Source organism: Wolffia australiana, chromosome 3 (genome assembly GCF_029677425.1).
Source record: "Wolffia australiana isolate 7733 chromosome 3, ASM2967742v1".
Classification (NCBI taxonomy): Eukaryota; Viridiplantae; Streptophyta; class Magnoliopsida; order Alismatales; family Araceae; genus Wolffia; species Wolffia australiana.
In genome coordinates this window covers 1,658,715-1,678,548 of record NC_135837.1, presented here as the reverse complement: position 1 = coordinate 1,678,548, position 19,834 = coordinate 1,658,715, and the positions used below count along the sequence as shown (strand labels likewise).

At 38.5% G+C, this 19,834-nt stretch overlaps 2 protein-coding genes across 3 annotated transcripts; both read right to left on the bottom strand.

Annotated features, from left to right (window-relative positions):
* Positions 1–329: 329 nt before the first annotated feature.
* LOC144700578 (putative mitochondrial-processing peptidase subunit beta, mitochondrial) lies at positions 330–5,993 on the bottom strand. The gene is made up of 10 exons (XM_078572014.1): positions 5,806–5,993; positions 4,518–5,231; positions 3,446–3,610; positions 3,223–3,360; positions 1,599–1,747; positions 1,412–1,520; positions 1,209–1,307; positions 1,021–1,086; positions 825–932; positions 330–691 (listed from the first exon to the last, which is right to left on the bottom strand). Exons 2-10 carry the CDS (start codon positions 5,097–5,099, stop codon positions 605–607), a joined length of 1,503 nt encoding a protein of 500 aa, XP_078428140.1. The 5' UTR covers positions 5,100–5,231; positions 5,806–5,993; the 3' UTR covers positions 330–604.
* Positions 5,994–12,430: 6,437 nt separating this feature from the next.
* On the bottom strand, positions 12,431–16,812 carry LOC144700577 (mediator of RNA polymerase II transcription subunit 9-like). Of its 2 annotated transcripts, XM_078572011.1 has the most exons (6): positions 16,549–16,812; positions 15,636–15,698; positions 14,933–15,013; positions 14,438–14,496; positions 14,259–14,356; positions 12,431–12,626 (listed from the first exon to the last, which is right to left on the bottom strand). In XM_078572011.1, exons 1-5 carry the CDS (start codon positions 16,795–16,797, stop codon positions 14,293–14,295), a joined length of 516 nt encoding a protein of 171 aa, XP_078428137.1. In that variant the 5' UTR covers positions 16,798–16,812; the 3' UTR covers positions 12,431–12,626; positions 14,259–14,292. The 2 variants fall into 2 exon arrangements, with proteins under 2 accessions (XP_078428137.1, XP_078428138.1); XM_078572012.1 differs by lacking the exon at positions 15,636–15,698.
* Between the last annotated feature and the right edge of the window lie 3,022 nt (positions 16,813–19,834).

Below are 19,834 nucleotides of genomic sequence, written 5' to 3'. Positions count from 1 at the left end.
AAGGAGACTGAAGATGCCCAAACTTTACTTCATCCTGAGACCAAGAATGTGAGTGAGAATTTTATTTCCACCCACATCCATCATTATAATCTTTCTCATATAACATCCTTTTCAGCTCTGCCAAAAATTCATATATAAGAACAAATATATGTAAATACAAGTATTTTATTATAAATCTCCCAAATTTATCCACTTACAATTTCCTCTTTAATTCTTCTAAAAGGACCTCTGTTCCTCGCTCTCTATCTTTCTCTTCTCTCTCTACCTATCCGAATTTCTTCCAATCTTTACTAAAATTGGTCCAATTTCTCAAAACACATTTATACGGATGATACAAAATAACCTATGATATATAAAAATTGAAAATAATATCTGTGATGCGCCAGCTTCCAAGAATGATAATGTAACAATTATAATGATTATCATGAAGATGATTCACCTGTGAAGACGATACTCAGATGGATGGCACAGAAGCTTATCTGGAAGAAGTGGAGCCGTGTGTCTTGTAAAGTCGTAGTAGAAGCCTCGGGCCGTGAGAATTCCACTGAAAGTCAAAGTCAACTCTCTATTTGAGCCAACCTTCACCGGTCAACGCCATGGGCCATTAGTCAATCTTCATACAAATCTGAGACTTGAACCAGCTGTAATCTGGAAGCTGATCAATCGGCCCAATGGCCGCAATCGCAAGATCCTGCAGCCGTTCGACAAGGATCAGACGGTCAGCATTCTTTGACAACATCAACGGCCAGACAAGGGTTGCCCACAAGAAAAAATGATAATTATGATAATAATAGTTAATTAATAAATAAATAAAATGGACTTACCCTGTTGATTAGAAAATTTCTCGCCGTCTGCTTGATTGTTTGCGAGTCCACGGCCTCGATCCGGGCAAAGAGCTCAGGAAACGGAATCACCCTTCCATATGACAGCAGCTGAAAGTCACGGGACATGGCAAGTCCAACACATTAAAAAAATCATTATGCCCATGCAGGAAATAAAATAATAAAAAAATAATATTACCTGGCGGCCGTTGTTTTCAGCCACTGAGCTGGCTCCGTCAATATGCAACAAAAGAGCAGCTTTCAACTGCAGAAAATTAAATTAATAAATGTTTTCTGATAAAAGCATCTAAAAAAATCTTTAACCAGAATTAGTAACTATTTCAGAAAAAAAATCATCAATGATCAAATGAAAATTATGCAGTTGACCTTATTTTGAGCGCGTATGACTTCATCATCAGATACACTGCATGCAAGTCTCCTCAGCTCTTCCATCAAAACGAGGGACAAATCTGGAAGCTTAACGGGCTGCAGAAGAAGTTAAAATTTCCTCTTAAAACGGGAAATATTAAATGAAAATACATCAAAACACACGCTAAAAAATAAAAAAAGATACAAGTAAAATGACTCACTGTGGCAGTAAAACAGACACCGATTAAGCCCGTGTCACTGTAGTTAGTGTTGAAGGACATTACACTCTCCGCCAAGTCTCCCTCACTGACTCGACGAGCTAACTCACAGCTGGCAATAAACATTCAATTAAATACATAATTATGCACATTATTAGTATGATCGTCTTAGCCAGCGATAAAAGCATACCCAGAACAATTTCCAACAACGCCTCTACTCCAAGACCCAAGCAAACTCTGGATTACCATTAATGGAATAGAGCTGGGATTGATCCAAGAAGTACCCTCAAAAGCCAACGCAAAGTGCACGAGAGGCATGTCGGCATTCTGAACCCGAACCTGGTGCGTGTCATAAAATTAGTGGCTAAAGTAAGAAAAATAATAACAAAAGGACTAGTAAAAAAGAAGACTTTTTTTTCATTTGAACATGTTCATTAATTTTTACTGATCGTTTCTTCTTAAAGACAGAATCATGGATTATAAAGGGACACGACGTGTATTTGATGACAATTTTTCGTCGAAAAATTGAAACTGGTGCTCTGCGCATATAATTTATATTTGATTTTCCTAATTACCAAAAACTTAGAAGGCTGATATGGACCTCTTGAGAACTTACCAAAAGAAGAAAAGAAGACTCGTGGACTCAGCACGTGCAAGATGACAGCACGTGTGAGGAGCTTTGAAATAAGGCGGGAACGAAACGATTCAAATCAAGGCCATCAGTCTATAAATAAGAAGAGAAGGCAGGGAGAGGTATCAAGAAGTCATTCGACCAGCGACAACAGAGATTCTCCTCGCAAGGCTGCCTCGACCGATCCAGCGGGCGGAGCTTCCTCTCCAATCTAGGAGAGTTTTCTATCTTCTCTCTCTCCACTCGGATTTATGTTCAAGTCTGAACGATTCTCTCTTTCTCCTAAACACGATATCAGTATTCTCCAAGTGTGAACGTTTAAATCAAGAAGATATCTGGTATTCTTGTTGGAATTTCTAGAGTATTCCTTGATCGAGATTCGGAGTCTTAACAAAGGCACATTGATGGAGATAATCTTTATATATTTTCTCGAAACAAGACTTTTCAAAAACTGTTTATTTCCTGACAAAGAGCCTACTTACGTTTCTAGATAAAAAAAATTGGAGAATACACGGGGTCCTATTGACGAATAAGTGCTCTCACTTATTTTCTTACTTTATGTCTGGAACTAATCAATGAATTTTTATTTTTTTTTGAACTATGGAACTAATCAATGAATGAGTCAATCAATCCAAAAATTGGTTCAACGGTCTATTTTAAATTGTGTTTCCGGAGTCTAATTGTTGAATTTTAATTGTTTTTTATTTCTTGTTCAAATCAGAACTTTCTACAAAAATCGATTAAAAATTTATAAAAAGTTTATTGGCGTTTCAAGAGTTAAAAATGACGAATATTTGAGGTCATGTTGACGGATATGAGTTTATTTTATTTCCTCAAAAAAATTTAAGACGGAATGAATCGATAGAAAAAGGGTTAAAGAGCCACCTTATATCTGTGTGTTCCTTCAGTCTATTATCCGGGAAATCTCTAAATCTTTTAATTATTGTGGAAATAAGATCCAGCGTATTTATATAGAGTATAATTTCGTTATTGTTCAAAAAAAAAAAATAGAGTATAATTTCGTTTCCAGATTCAAGAATGGGACAATAACGGAGGCTATGTTGACAAATATATGTTCTCTTTTATTTTCCTACAAAACAAAATTTATGTCTGAACGGAATTAAAGAAAAAACTGGTTAAAATTTTTTTATAAAAAGGAGAAATAGCTGAACAGCAAGCAAACCTCAGAACCAGTGAACACAGCAGGATCTTTCTTGACTAGCTGATGAGCAGTAGTAGAATCCAGAGAGAGCTTAGTAAACAACTTGCTAACTTGCTCAACGATGTCCTCATGCTTGACAGCACCCGCAGCAGAAATAACCTGTTTCATTAAAGATTTGATGTAGGCAAGAAGAACCAAATTATCACCAAAACAAAACAAATTTTCTCATCTTTCGTGGAAATACCATCCTTGGTCCTGTATAATGAGTGGAAATATATTCAAGTAGATCTCCCTTAGAGATTGTCCGTATATTCTCTTCGGGCCCTAATATTGTATTCCCCAACGGATGATTCTTGAACGCTGCCATATGCAAATGGTCAAATAGCACTTCTTCTATTTGCCCTTGGACCTGTCAATAAAAAAGAATAGAGAAAAATATATTAGATTGCATCAAAAATGCGGGACCCTCCTCCAGACTGTTAATTGTCATAAATTAACTCTCTATTTTTATTATTTCATTTCCCATCATACCTCGCTGGCCTACTGCATATATACCGGTTTATTCTCCATATCGAATAAGTCAGTTATTTCTTTCTCTCTTTTTTGTCCCTCTTCTTCTCTCCAGTAGTTCAAATTTTCTCTACCATTTTCTACATTGACTATTGTAAGAAGATGTTAAACTTCATGCAGAAACTGTGGAAATACTCCTAGCCCTTCCCTAAGCAGAGCAGACAAAGGCTGTTACAATGGAATTGGAAGGAGATCCTCCCAGAGACGGCACAGGTTTCTCCAATATTCATCTCACTAGCTCTCTATGCTTCCTGTACCATTTTTAACTGAGACTCGCCGGAGGTCTCTATCAGAAACCTGAAGACAAATCACACAGACTCTTCTATCTCAAGATAACAAAGAAAAAAAGAGATGATACTGAATTAGTGTTTGCCACCCGCAATGACTACAAGTGGATCATTGGGAGTCATCATCATCCTCGTCCTGCCAGGATGATGACAGCAATGGCAAAGTTGCCACTGTCATCATCGTCTTCAAGGCTGATGATGATGAACACAATGACGATAATGACAAAGGGATGACCTCCCAAGCCCACCACAGTGAACGTCAAATCCTACAAAAAGTGTCATCGTCTTCATAATTCCTCCAAACCAAGATGACGATGACATTTATGATGACTCTGTGTGACTAGGAAGATGGTTACGATGATGATTTTGGGATGGCAATGATTAATCTCTCTTGAGACAATGAAGAGTAAACTAGATATGACATAAAACATAGAATTGCATAGGAAATAAAATACTAACCTCCTCCATCTCACGAAGAATGACACCGCGCTCCCTCCTAATGGCATGATCAGGGAATCTTGAGTTTTGCAAGATATCAGCAAGAATGTCAATGGCAACCGGAACATCGCCAGATAGGACATCAGAATAGTACGTTGTCTGCTCTCGAGAGGTGTAGGCATTCAAACGGGCTCCCATGTTCTCAATTTCCTCCTCCAAAGAACTCGCAGTTCGCCGACGGGTGCCTTTGAAGATCATGTGCTCAAGAAAATGTGCAGTTCCACTTGCATGAGGAGCATCATAACGGCTTCCGGAGTCGATCCAGACACCAACAGAAGCCGTGTGAGTGGCAGATGATGGAGATGTCTGAGTAGCCACTCGAATTCCATTGGGAAGGGTTGAGATGCGAAGCTGAGGAAAAAGAAGGAGATGGGAGTTGTCTGATTGCTGAAATGGATAAGAGCTATTTAGGTTAAAACGTGAGGAGAAAGTTGGGTCTGGGGATGGTTCTGGATGAGTAGCAAGTGAAAGAGCCCGGGGAATAAGTTTTGTGGATGAAAGAGATTTAATTTTCCGGGAGACTCTGGAATAAATGGAAGTCATTATTTTCCTTCCAAGGTGTGATGCAAATGGGAAGAAGGTATTGGAGATGTTTTTTATGATGTTTTTCAAGTGTCTGTCCACGAATGCGAAGATATGTTCAGAACTTGGAGACTTTTGCTCAAGCAGATGGTTCTGAATAAGAAAGAAAACATATACATCAGCTTTTGCAACTCTGTCAGGAGTTTAAAACAGCTAAAACGGAGAAATTTTTAACAAATAGACAATGATTATTCACGAATGACTGAATAATAATCCCTATTAGCATGGTGCTTTGTTCTCATCCTAATGCCCGAAAAAAGTCTCATGGTTGGATGATCAAAAGATTAGGTTCAAATTACCATTAGAATCAGTAGCCTTCGCAATTCAATCAGGGAGAAAAAATATCAAACAAAAATAAGTATTTGGTGAAATCGAACAAGAGATAAATCATTTACGAAAGACAGAATACTAGAAACCACAAGCATGGTGCTTTGTTCTAACGCTAATCATCACACAAAGGTTTCAAGGCAGTAAGATTACTAGAATTTACGATTAATCAACGATAGCGAGGATTCAAACCAAAAATTACGTTCTTTCCAGCCCAAGAGTAAGGAAAGACAACCATTCGCAATGAAAAGGTAAAGAAGCCTGAAACCAGCAATTAAACCTCTATTCTCGATTCGTAATACGAAAAAGTTCAAAGAATCGCCAATTATAAGCCACATACCCTTAAAACCAGATTATGCCACGAAATCGAGGACGAAAACCTTCGATCAGATGAAGCAAGGCTTCTAAAGACGAGATTGCGGAACAAGATTACAATCGGGTGCTTCTAGGGTTCGTCGCAGAAGGCTTGACGGAACGTGGCGGAGGAGCCCGCCGTCTTCCTCTGGACCGCTTTCGATTCACTCTTAAATACTCTTCAGCTCTCGTACTAGTTTGTTCATGGAAGGACGACGGATGACGGATGATCGATGACGGATGATGGATGGATTATGGATAACGGATGATGGACGACAGGTGGATGATTGGGATTGATTATGCATTGCAGAATATTTTGATGTTTAGGAAGAAGAAGATGGAGTAGATAGAGATAGAAGGAAGCAAAAAACACTACTACCTTGAATTATCGATACACGGGTCTTTTTTTTTTTTACGTGGGTTTTATATATACAGGCCATAACGGCTAGTTAGCCTGTAACTAGGGTTTGACATTTTGGACGGGGGACCGGTCGGACTGGACCAAACCGGGACCGAAAAAAGACCGGACCGGAAGTGGACCGAACTTTAGGTAAGGTTTAGGTCCATGCCAAAAAACCGGACCGGACCGGACCCTATCCCACATACTACCCATTCCCCTCCCCATCTCCCTTTCCATGACCCGCCCGAAAGCTCATTGACGTTACTTCGCATGCACAACGCCTCTGTCCCCCCCGCCTGCTCCTCTGCCACCCTCGGTACCGGACTGGACTGGGACCGAACAATACCAGACCGGAACCGGACCGAACTTCAGGTACGGTTTAGGTCCATGCCATAAAACCGGACCGGACCGGACCGGGACCGTCAAACCCTACCTGTAACGGCTAGTTTTGTAACGGCTAGTTTGACTGGTCGTTACTTACCTGATATGCCACTTGCGCAAATCGGGTAATGTCTTTGGGGGCCCATGTGTACTCTTTGTCAATACTCCCCCTCAAGCGCAGGAATGTATACTTGTCATTCCAAGCTTGGACAATAGGTATTGGAGGGTCTTGATTGGTAGCCCCTTGGTTAAGATGTCTGTGTACTGCTCTTCTGAATTGACGTACTGCGTCTTCAAAATCCCTTGTTCAAGATGATCTTGTATGTAGAATCTGTCGATGTTCACGTGCTTCATCCTATCATGATAGACTGGGTCATGTGCAATACTGATTGCAGACTTGTTGTCTCAACGAATTATAATTGGTTTTGGATATGTAATCTTCGGATCGTCCAGCAAATTCTTAATCCACATCACTTCATCAATGCCTTTGGACATAGCTCAAAATTCTGCTTCCGGTACTTGACTTTGAGACCACACTTTGTTTTTTACTCCTCCAAGTCACTAGATTCCATCCAAGCATTGTACAGTATCCAATTGTTGACCTAAAATCAAGACGAGAAGCAGAAAAATCAGAGTCAGTATATAAAATAAGATCAAGCTTAACCTGTCCTGTGATACGCGATTCCCAACCATGGTGTTCCCTTAAGGTACCTGAGCACTCTGTTAGCTGCTTGAAAATGAGAATTTCTTGGCGAATGCATAAACTGACTTAACACATTCACTGTAAAACATCTGTCAGGTAGCGTAAGGGAAAGATATAATAATTTTCCCACAATACTCTGATATGAGCTCATTTCTACCATAGGTTCATCCTCATTTATAGTTAATCTATGATTAACTTCGATTGGGGATTCACTCACATGACAATTCATATGTTTGGTTTCATTAAGTAAATCAAGTATGTACTTTTTTTGAGTGTCAATATTCCTTTACTGGATCGTGCAAATTCTATTCCTAAAAAATACTTTAGAGGTCCTAACTGTTTTACTTCAAAGTTTTTATCTAAGTGGTCCTTAAGAACTTTGATTTCCATTAGGTTATTTCCTGTGATTATAATATCATCTACATATACTAATAAGATTGTTATTAGATCCTGATCCTGATGTTTAAACAACATTGTATGTTCTTCATTACTTTGACTGTATCCAAGAATTTGCATGGGCTTGGGTAAATCTCCCAAACCATGCTCTAGGTGACTGTTTCAGACCATACAGTGCTTTCTTCAGTTTACATACCTTTCCTTGAGTCGTTTCATCTGCATATCGTGGTGGGATCTCCATGTAGATTTCTTCTTTTAAATCTCCATGTAAAAAGGCATTTTTAATGTCGTATTGATTTTGGCCATTGGAGCAAATGTTTCTTGGTAATAAATTACATATGTTTGGGTATATCCCCTAGCTACAAGTTGTGCTTTGTATTTATCTAGAGTACCATCTGATTTATACTCGAGAGTATATACCCATCTGCATCCAACGGATTTCTTCCCTTTAGGTCGATCGACTGTTTTCCAAGTGTTATTCTGATGTAGCGCTTTCATTTCTTCATCCATTGCTTCTTTCCACATACTATTTGCCATAGCTTCCTGAGGATTTCTTCGTATAGGAATATCTTGAATAGTTGTGAGAAATGCTTTGTATGCAGGTGATACCTTTTGATAGTTTAAGTAGTTAGTTATTGAGTGGCGTAAGATTCCTTTAACACATGTTCTAGTTCCTTTCCTTAGGGCAATTGGCCAACTTGCATCTTCTTTTTTTTGGCTAGTCCAATCTTCATTTTCTTTAAATGTTTCTCCCCCTTCAGCCAATTCCATGGATTCTGTTACTTTCTCCTTTTTCTTTCGCTGGTAGTATTTTGGTAGGGAAGAATCGTATTTGATTCTTTCTTCTCTCCATTTTCTACTTTTTCATCTGGATGTTCATATTCTATTTCCATTCAGTGTTATTTCTTTCCAGTCACAGGCTCCTCATCTGTCACAGGATTGTTCTCCATACTTCCATCGGTTATGGTAAGTAAATGGGATACGTCCCTTTTTTTTTGTACCACTTGGCTTGTAATAAAAAACCTTTTCGTCAAAGACCACATCCTTTGATACAATGTATTTTCAAGTGATAGGATGATATAGTTTGTAACCTTTTTGAGTAATCAAATACCCTACAAAAACACACTTTAATCCCTTTGCAGACCATTTGTTTTGCTTAGAAGCATGATTGCATACATAACCAACACAGCCAAATACTCTAACTGGCAGTCCAGTTTTTAGTTGAACGTTTGGATAATAGGTTTCTAGTATTTCCAAGGGACTCTGGAAATCCGGAATTCTTGATGGTAGCCTATTTATCAAGTGTACGGCTGTCATTACTGCAAATCCCCATAAATTTACAGGTACATTTCCATGAATGAGTAAGGTTCTTCCCTTACCTACGATATCACCTATCTTTCTCTCAGCCACCGCATTTTGTTGTGGAGTGGAAGGACATGAGTTTCATGTCTTATCCCTTCAGTTCTAAAAAATTCCATCAACTCATCATTTAGAAAATCCTTCGCATTGTCTGTCCTCAAACCTTGAACCTGATCTCCAAACTGTCTCTTAATTAGGTTACATAACCCTTTGATGTTCTTAGTGACTTCACTCTTAGTTCTTTGTAAGAAAATCCAGCTATATCTGCTATAGTCATCAATGCACACTAGGAAGTATCGATGTCCTTGTATGTCAGTTTGAGGAGAAGGTCCCCATACGTCGCAATGTATCATTTGGAAAGGTTTAGTCATCCGGGTGTCACTGGCTGGATAGGTGGCTCCCTTAAATTTCCATAATTGACAAGATTCACAAGTCAAATTTTCCACTCAAATATCTTTGAACAAGTGGGGATACATATGTTTTAGGAGATAGTAAGAGGGATGTCCCATTTTTTGGTGTATCTCAACAATCGATTCTTGGGATGACTTCATCACCACTATTGCCTTGGATTCTCCCTCCTTTAGTACTTCTTGTTTTGCACAGGTAGGTAGTACAGGCCCTGATAAACCTTAGCTAGTCCAATCCTCCAACCGAGTCCCTTGTGACACAGGTAAGCGTCAAGATTATCAAATAGGACATTATATTCCTTATGTTTTGTCAATTGTTTTACTGAGACTAAGTTTATAAATTATTTAGGAACGTGTAATACTTTACTTAGTTCTCCTATTGGTTTGATGCTCATATTGCCGATACCAACTATTGGAAGTAGTGATCCATCGGCAGTTTGAACATATTTGCCAAGAGGGACAACATCATATGTCATAAACGAAGCCCTTCTAGATGACATATGATCAATTGTCTTGGTCAAAGAGATAAAATGGACGCGACTAAAGATGTTCATATCCACCTGTGCTAGTCATTCCTATCAGTTTGATGACAGATTCCGACAAAGGGAACGCATAGATCTGATCTTACAGTTATGAAGAGTGTATATGAAGATGGAACCATCAATATTGCACAAAGTTTCTTCCTAAAAATTTTAAATGGTTATTTTTTATTTCATGAGTTATCTTTTGTTTCAAAGAACAGACATGGCAAAAGATCCTTTCTAAGGTGTAAAGAAGCATTATGAAGTTTCAACAGCTCCAAAGTAGCATGAAAAGTTCAAGATGGTAAGGGAGCTTCAATAAGACCAATATTTTTACTAGTGCAATGGACATGAATTAGACAAGCATACAAACATATAGTTGGGAATTTAGGATTAAGGACCCGTTTGACTTGACCAAACCGGGATTGTAGGTCCTCCATGTGAGGGTGGAGTGGTTGGTCAGATACGTTTAGGTCCAAGTGTCAATCTGGACTGGAATTAGAAGTAAACTATTATATATTTACTTAAATGTTTTTTTTGTAAAACTCTAAAAATGCTAAATCCACCACTATTTGACCAGCAGTGGGCACCCACTTAATGTGGAGGAATTCTTTAAAGGGGGGATGCAAGAACCCATCAAAACCTCTTTCTCTATTGAATATTTCTTCCTTATCTAGTCACCTCGATAGTTATCCGTGAAGAAAAGGAGGTGTGGAAGGAGAGAAACCTAGAGAGGGGGGAAAGAAGGGAAGGGAGGTGAAGGGGAATTCGTTACCAACAGTTCTAGTTCTCATTATGTAGATATTTAATATAACCATCAACATAAAATTTCTACTTTGACTTTGGCATTGACTAGTCAACCTGACCAGCCTGTGACCAATCCGAACCAGACCGGGACCAAACAAGAACAGACTAGAACCAGACCAAAGTTTATGTAAGGTTTAGGTCATTGCTTAAAACTCGGACCAATCAATGCCCATTTTGCTAAAATTATTTGAATAAGTATGATCATGGTACTAAATTTCACTATGGATGATTGTTAAGTTTTTAATTTCATCTACGAAATGTTTTCGATTTAGATCAAGTAATTATAGCGATGAAATGTTTTTTGAATAAAAACTGTGAGGATAGCCTCATTGAGGCATTGCATAGAACACCTTCCATTAGCATAAAATTATGATTGTTCTATCTTATTGTATGAATGAGTTCATAACACCATGAACAAGTACTTGAGGTAATAAATACATCTACACTCACTTAGTCACTTAACTAATGCACCTTCCTCACTTTCTATTAACACAGATGACTAAGTATTGATTTCCCATTTTACCCTTATCATCTATTATTTTCTCTCAATTTGATGCCTCCAGTATATTATAAAAAATTAAAAACACTTTTCCACTATCTGTCCAAATCCCTATCCATCTTATCATACTAAAACTAGATATCCCCTTGACACCTATCATATATTTTATCTTAAAAATAATTAAAAAATTCCTATCTTAAGAATATTAGTCCTATTACTCTCTCTTCTATACAATTAAAGATAATTATTCTCTTAACACCATTACCTTCCCTATCACTATCCTGCCTATCCTTTACATATTAACACCACTTATTATCCATATTATCATACTATCTCTCTTCCAAGTGAAATATTAGATCCCATCTCTAAGTGGGGCCCTTCATGCGGGTACGACCTTACTTGTCACTACATTAATTATTCTGTGTGATTTTAAACAATTATAAATTAGGTTAAATGAATTTTAATTTGAAATAGTTATATATATATTTTGAAATTTCACTAAAACTCCAAAACTATGATAAATTAGGTTAAATCAGATTAATATTAACATAATCTTATAATCATTTTGAATTATTTTTCACTGGTTTGATGTTACTGTAGTATATTTAGTTCTTAAAAAAATGAAATTTTGTTATTGTATAAATCAAGAGACTGAAAAAAGGTAGTTCAAAAGTAATTCAGATCATTACATTCTGCCAAGATCAAGGCGATTAGCGATGACAGGAGAGTCCGTCCACTTCTCTTTCACCTTTTAATTATGATAAAAAATGGACATGAATGAAACTTAATAGACCTCAAAATCACTTTCTTACTCTGGGCTTATTGAAGTATAATCAACTCCATCATGATTTTAACATAAATAGTGTCATATTTATTGATAATTGTAGAAAGACAAATCTAACTTTAAAAATTCAGGCGGAAACTTCTTATGAACCATCACACATCACAAAAATGAAATTAGATTATAGTTAGACATGGTCGTTCTGTTATTTTTGTGTGAATTTGTGCGAATTTTTCGTTCTGTTCGATTTTCCGAACAAAACAAAAACAAATTCGAACAGAACATCGCAAAGACCCCTGCGCGTTTCTTTTGTTCACTTTGTGCGAATTTTGTTCTAGTTTTGTGTGCATGTGTGAATTTGTGCGAATTTTTGTTCGTTTTTGAAAAAAAAACAGAAAAAAGAACAAGGCCATGTGCAGTTCTTTTGCGCGGATTTTTTGTTGGTTTAAAACGAACAGAATAGAACAACCATGTCTAAATCAACCGTTGGCTTTTCTCTTTCCTCATTGATCCATGTACTAGATTGCCCGGATGCCATGAAATTATGCAAAACCTGAAAAATAATAAAGCCCTTGAATACTTTTAGAAAAATAAATTCCATCTCACAAAAATCTTAATTTACATATTGGATTAAAGTTATTCTCTCCCAGGTAATGCAAAACAATGTTTTAAAAATTACTCAAAAGAATAAAATCAACAAAAATGGAATACCTTTGTAAAAAAAGATATCACTGTTTTAAGCTTGATAAAACATACATAATTATTTCAGTGGAAGTAAACGTAAAAGTCATGATATTAACCTACTAACTAATGTGTTATCACCTGGTTAGGGTGTCATAGATAATATATTGTATCGTTACGTGCATGGATAATTTTTTAAGCTTACAATTGGGAGAGTAGGGGACACATATTAAAGAGATGAGTGTGTGAGAAAATTATGAGAGAGATTAAATGTGGCATGAGAAAGTAGAGAGAGAGAGAGAATCAAAGAGTCACTTTGAGAAAGTGGTCAGGGAAAAGAGAGCCAAAGAGAAATAGATAGTACGAGAGAGACACATACATAAGAGATACGCGTATGCGAGAAGATTATGAGAGAGATTGAATGTGGTATGAGAAAGTAGAGAGAGAGAGAGAGAGAGATATTTGAGACAGTGGTCAGGGGAAGAGTCAGAGAGAAATAGCAACTAATTCATAAATATTTGCCTCGTCTTCTGTTTTAGAATGTCACTGATGAGGTGCTTCCCATAAAACATTTCAAGAGGGTTGATATTCAATAAATCTCCAACTCCCCGAAAAATTGATTCTAAGAGTAACTCAGGTAGGAGAGATTCATTCCTGATCATTAACATTAGGATATTTCTTCATAAAGTAATCTACCAATTTCCATGCAGATAATGGCATCTCAATATAACTGGCCCATTGAAACATATAGTGGCGAGTAAATAGTTCTTTTTCAGGACCTTAGACAGTGTATTAATCCATTTCTGATCAAATAGCATACCTTCAACCGTTATCAGAGTCTGACCTACTTGAACTGCCTTACTGGATAGATTTGGAATCTTCAGTGTTAGATAAAGAGAGAGAAATACTGAGGAAAATAATAAAATGCGAGGAGAGAGAAGTAGAGAGAGAAATGTAAAAAGAGGAAGGAAAAGATAGCCTTTGAGGCACAAAATCCAATGTTTCATCTTATGTAGTGGAGCGCAAGAAAGGGTGATAAAGTAGAACTATAGAGAGAGAGATGAAGTAGAGAGAGGGAACAGGGAAATAAAAAGAAAGAAAGGAGAAAGAGAGACATAGGAGCATGCGGGAGAGAGAAATACAGGAGGAGAGAGAAAGAAGAGAGATTTCGAGAGAGCAAGGGACATATGAAGAGGAAGAGAAAGGTACAGAGAGAGAAAGATGAGCACAGCTAGAGAGAGATAGAAAAATTCAAGACATAAAATTTTCTTTCATCAGTGATCAACCCTTTTGCCAATGGCAAAACCCAATGTCTCATCTTATCTCATCTTCGGAAGCAAGAGAGAGATTTGGGATTTTTGAAGGGTCTACCCACAAGACACTTTCAATGGAAAAACTGTTATTGACTGATCAAGTACCAAGACTTATCATCATCTATTACTACCTACAGGGGATCTACAAAATAAGAAAAAAACTAAATAAATTTGGAGGGAGAGAGACATACACTATGTCGGCCGAACTGGATAAGTGAGATTCCGTTATTTCTGTCGATCGGGCCGAACAAGTTCTTCCACACAACTCCTGTACTTGTTCAACAGCGCCCTGGAAAGAAAGCCAAAGAAGAGAGATTAAGTCGGAACAATCCAAGAATGCAATATCGTTTGCAACCAACTGAACACAGACTTTCTCTGGTTTAGCTGCTGTTCTGCTTCCTCCAATCTCCTTTTCTGGCCTTCAACTGTCTGGAATAAGATTATCCATAATAAGATAGCATCCACGCATTAAAAAGAATAAACGAGGATTTTGCTTCTTATTAAGTACCTATTTTGATGAAATTATGTTCAAATTCTGGCTTTTAGAATCTAAGAAATGAGAAAAAATGATCTTCTCATCGGGTTTTGACAAAAATACAGTAAATAATTGTGTGATATCAGAGAAAAAAAGAGGGAGTGTGGAAATGAAGTCAAACCAATTTTAGGCCCAACCATTAGCTCTTACTGTTTCAAAGAGTTCTCTTTACATACTTAAACGTTTCTCTTTTTACGTCATTAATTTCCCAATAGCATCAGAAGAATATTGATCAATACATATTGTCCAAAGCATAATTTTTTTTTAAAAAGCAAGTAAAAAATATAAAAAATATTTTTAGCATAGCTGATTAAAAAAAGAGATACCAACCACTGGGATCGTATTCATGCTTCCTGAAATGGAGTTCAGAAGCTGCTGACAGTTACTAAAGCGGTTGGTTAATTCATTCACCTACAAGTAGTAAAAAACTATAGATCACTGATCATGATCAAACAAAGAAAAAATATTAGAAATATAATTAAAAAAATAGTAAAAGAGCAAACGAAAAGAAGATGGTAATATGCCACAAAACATCGAACGACATAAATCTGGAAGACCTATTGAACATCAAGGCAGGGTGCTGTTATCGTTATTCTTTCTCTTGTATGTTACTCTAGGCAATTTAACGGAATCACTAGTTTGAACATCGGATCTTAGCACAAGATTTATGCAAATTATCTACGATAGTGAGAGGAAAAATATAATGAAAACTTGGATAAAATTTTCCATATCAAAAGGCATCAAACAACATTTGGAACCAAAATAAGTTCACATATATTCATGAACAAAAGCCATAACCTTAATTGGATTAAGGTCACACCATTAAAGCAACAATACTCAAGGAATCTTGCGGGAATCTGAGATAATGAAATTTTTTTAAAGAAACTAAGATAACTCGGAAAAAGGCGTCATTAAACTAAAATAATGAGATTTGAAGATCGCTACTAACTCGGAAAAGAAACCATGAAATAGTAAAAGCATCACTTTAAGAGCAAGAGGCAATTATTTTGTATGTAGACAGTAGGATACAAACCAGCGCATCCACTTGTTGATCTCTTGACCCACCTTCTATTGCGCTTGCTAAGCTTTCCACAATCTGAACGACAGATTGATGGAGCTTCAAAACTTTTGAAACAACAATAATTTACAGATTAATATCAAATGAAAAACTTTTTTAGACAAAGACGTTTCAAATTATACAAGATAATGGTCCTAGAAGAAAATATTTCGCGTCCTTTATTAGATGCGTTTTGCACTTCCGTCTCAAAGAAAGGGATCAAGTGACTTATTTAAGATATCCCCAATATTACTTTCCCGAGAAATTTCAAACGAAATTCTAGTTCTGGCAAAGACTTTTCAAAGCACATGACGTGACAGCCCAAGAAGAAAACTCATGCGCGTCATAATTCTCTATCAAGAAAACCGGTGAACTGATCATTTGAGGATGTCATGCATTACATCGAAAAACTAACAAAATAGATTCCTAACGATCGCGAGTATTTCAAGAATTTGAGCGCGTGTAACACTATTATACATTATAGAAAAATTGAAGATCTGATCATAGTAACCATATCTTATTGCCGCTGCCTATTCTTCCAAAATTTCATACGATCCCGCAGCAGTTTAGTCGGACGGCCATCAATTATACGTAGAGGAGCACAACGTAATATATTGAATTCCGGGGGAAGGGAACACTGACGAATATGAAAAAGACCGAAATTTCCAAATTCAAATGTACCAATAATTCGCCTCATCAGAAAAAAAGGTGCAGACGCGCCAATCCTCTAAAGATAAATCGGTAAAAGACCATAATTCATAGGAAAAATGTGATCGGATGGCGTATTCCATTCTTTCGACCATATATTTAAAGATTTAAATTTTGTGCAACGCAAATTTCACCATCAAATAGCAAAAAAAAGTTCTGGAACAGTTGAATTGAAAACTACGTGGAGAAGATGGAAATCCGAGGCCAAAGATTGATGTTGGCGAGGGTACTGCTGCTGCTGAGGGTCTTGAAACTGTACTTGTTGGCCTTGCGCATGAATTGAACGTATATCTTGCGCCCCAGGACTCTCATTAGGAACCATCATCCAACTACCTCCACCGTAATCCATCAGCGCCCAAAATTCCTCCTCTTCTTCGATTCTCTCACCGCTTCCCGCTTCAACCGGAAACGCAAACTCCAAGAACAACATCTCTGTTTGAAGATCCGCTTTATTTATAGGTATAGTGCAGAGAAACGGTCGGGACGGTTTTTTCGTCCCGGGACGAAAAACCCGTCCCGTTCAAGGGTGTGGACGAAGAACGGGATGAAAATTCGTCACGGAGACGATCAGGACGGGACGGCGTTTGTCCGTGGGACGAAAAACCCGTCCGTCTGGATGTCTCGGACAATGGACGGACGAATAGTGGACGAAAAAATGAGGTAATGTAGGCAATCCTCTCACCTTGTTATCCCATTTAGATTATTATAAATAAAATGAGCTAGTGACTGGTGACTGAACATTCAAAATGAGATAACGAGAATTGAGAGATTAAAACAAACAAAGAGTGAGATAATGAGAGGATGATATATTGAGAAACATTCGAGAATCAAATAAGCAGCCATTGTAAGGTTCAGAGAGATATAGAGTGAGAGAATGATACAAAAAATTGGTATTTGGTATATGGTATATAGGGGCAGAGCGGCTACTAAGCTACATTCTATTGGTATTTGGTACTAATGTACCAATTGTGCCCTAAACGACTCAACAGACAAAAAATATAAACAAACGCTATGTAGAAACTGCTAACATATATTTAATTATATGAAAAATTAAAACGGGTTTTTTTTCCTCTGAGACGAGGGACGGGACAGTTTTTTCACCAGATGGGACGAAAATTAGTCATGGGAGGACTAGACGGGACGGTTTTGTACTGTCGGATGAACAGGATGAAATTTGTCCTGTCCCGTCCATCATCCATGTCCGATACGATCCAGCACTATATTTATAGGAGAAACCTAGGCGTCTGTAAATGTCATCCGTTCATTGACGATGACGGTCAACGCACTGTATGATGTCAACGGACGACGTAGATGGCTTCCTAGACTAAGTTCTGGATCGTCTGGGACGTGGACGATGGACAGGATGGGACGAATATTGTCCTGCCCGGCGTCCGTATATTTCAGAATCGTCCGAACCTCCCTGTCCAGGAATTCGTCCACGGCTGAAATAGTTCGTCCACGTCCCGAGTCTGCCAGGTTCGTCCCATCCTGAGAAAAAATCATCCCGTTCCTCGTCCCGAACAAAAAATTTTTTTTTTTTTTTAAATTTAGGGCATTACTCTGGCTCTCTGCCCCTCCCCCTCCTGTGCACCGTCGCTGGCTCCTTCTTACTTCCCTGTCTCCCTCCTTCAATCTCTCCCCCTTGTTTTCTCCCTCTCTCTCATCCTCTCTCCCGCTCTCACTCTCCTCTCTCCCTCTCTCCCTGTTCTCACTCTCCTCTCTCCCTCTCATTCTTTCACTCTCACCCTCTCTCTGCTCTCACTCTCCTCTCTCCCTCTCGTTCTCTCACTCTCTCTCTCTCTCATCCTCTCTCTCTCACCCTCTCTCACGCTCTCCCTCTCTTCCTCCCCCACTCTCATCCTCTCTCCCATTCTCCCACCTTCATTCTCTCTCGATCACGCTCTCCCTCTCTCCCGTTCTCACGTTCACTCTCTCCCTCTCTTACTCTCTCCCTCTCTCCCTCCCCCTCTCTCTACCTCTCTCACCTTCTCGCTCTCTCCCTCTCTCGATCTTGAACTCTCTCCTCTCACCTGCTCCCTCTCTGTCTCTTTCTCTCTCTCTCTCCTCTCTCAATGCCACGTGGCAAGATCTCAACTGTCGGAAGCGAATCTGGCTGATTTTCGTCCATCCCTTATCGTCCATTGTCCAAGACCTCTGGACGGGACGGTCTTTTTGTCCGACGATAGGAAAACCAACCCGTCCATTCATCTCGAGACATATTTTCATCCCGGTTTTCGTGCAGGGACACTGACAAAACGATTTTTTTTCATGAGATGAAAAAATCCTCTCATCCACATCCTTGCAATGGATCGTTGACTATGACGATGATGATGATGGGGACTCACGATGATGATGATGAGGAGTTTGTAACGTGTATTTCATTGGCCTATTTTTTTAAAAAATGCCATGTTATTATTCACAACATCATGATAATTTGGAGATGAATATCAAGCGGCTAACAATGAAGAGAGAAATTGATGCAGGATGGCAGGATGCACTGTATAATCTTTACCATCGCTGTGGTGGCAGTGATGGTAAAGATTAGGACACTGACTTGACTAGGGAGATGATCACAACAATGCAATGCGCCATACAAGCTGCACGCAAGCTCGTGCGGGCGATGACAAATACAATCACGCGCTCACCACATGCGAGCTTGCTAGGGTTGGACATTTAGGACTGAGGACCGGTTTGACCTGACCGAACCAGGGCCGTAGGTCCTCCATTTGAGCGTGGACTGTTGGTTAGACAGGTTAAGGTTCAAGGGGCAAACCGGACTGGAACCGGAATTAAGTTATTAAATATTTTTTGTAAAATGCTAAAAGTATCAAATCCAACTTGACGAAGAGGTTTCTATTGTGCTTAGCGTAGATGCTATATATTTGACCATCTGCGGGCACCCACTTAATGTAGAGGATATTTAACATTACTATGACCATACATTTTCTACTTTGACTTTTACATTGATTAGTCAACCTGACTAGGTGGGACCAGTCCAGACCAGACCGGTACTGAACAAAAACGGACCGGAGTTTAGGTCTTTACTAAAAACTTGGACTAGACCGGGACCGTCAAACCCTACAAGCAGCGGTGACTTCAGGCGACAGAAATCCCAAACCGCTTATAGAAACAGAATTTTCTTCTCCAAAAACCATTTCTCCTTGTGGGTGTCGCGGGAGGGCTCTATAATTCCGCTCCTTTCACAAAACGTTTTTTAAAAAGGGACAAAAAATGTTCAAAAAAGGAAAATAAAACTAGATAAATGGGCCCAACTGTCTTGCTTGGCCTGCTCACCATCAGAAAATAGAACTGGCTATGCCCGCATCAAGCGAAAGGTGATGGCTGCTCCGACAAGAGGAAAGTAAGATGTTCTACGACGAGAGCCTCCTGCAGAACTTGGAATGGTGGATCAATATTCTACGGAAACGACCATCATTGATGACTTCGACGTTGATGTAGATGTTGAT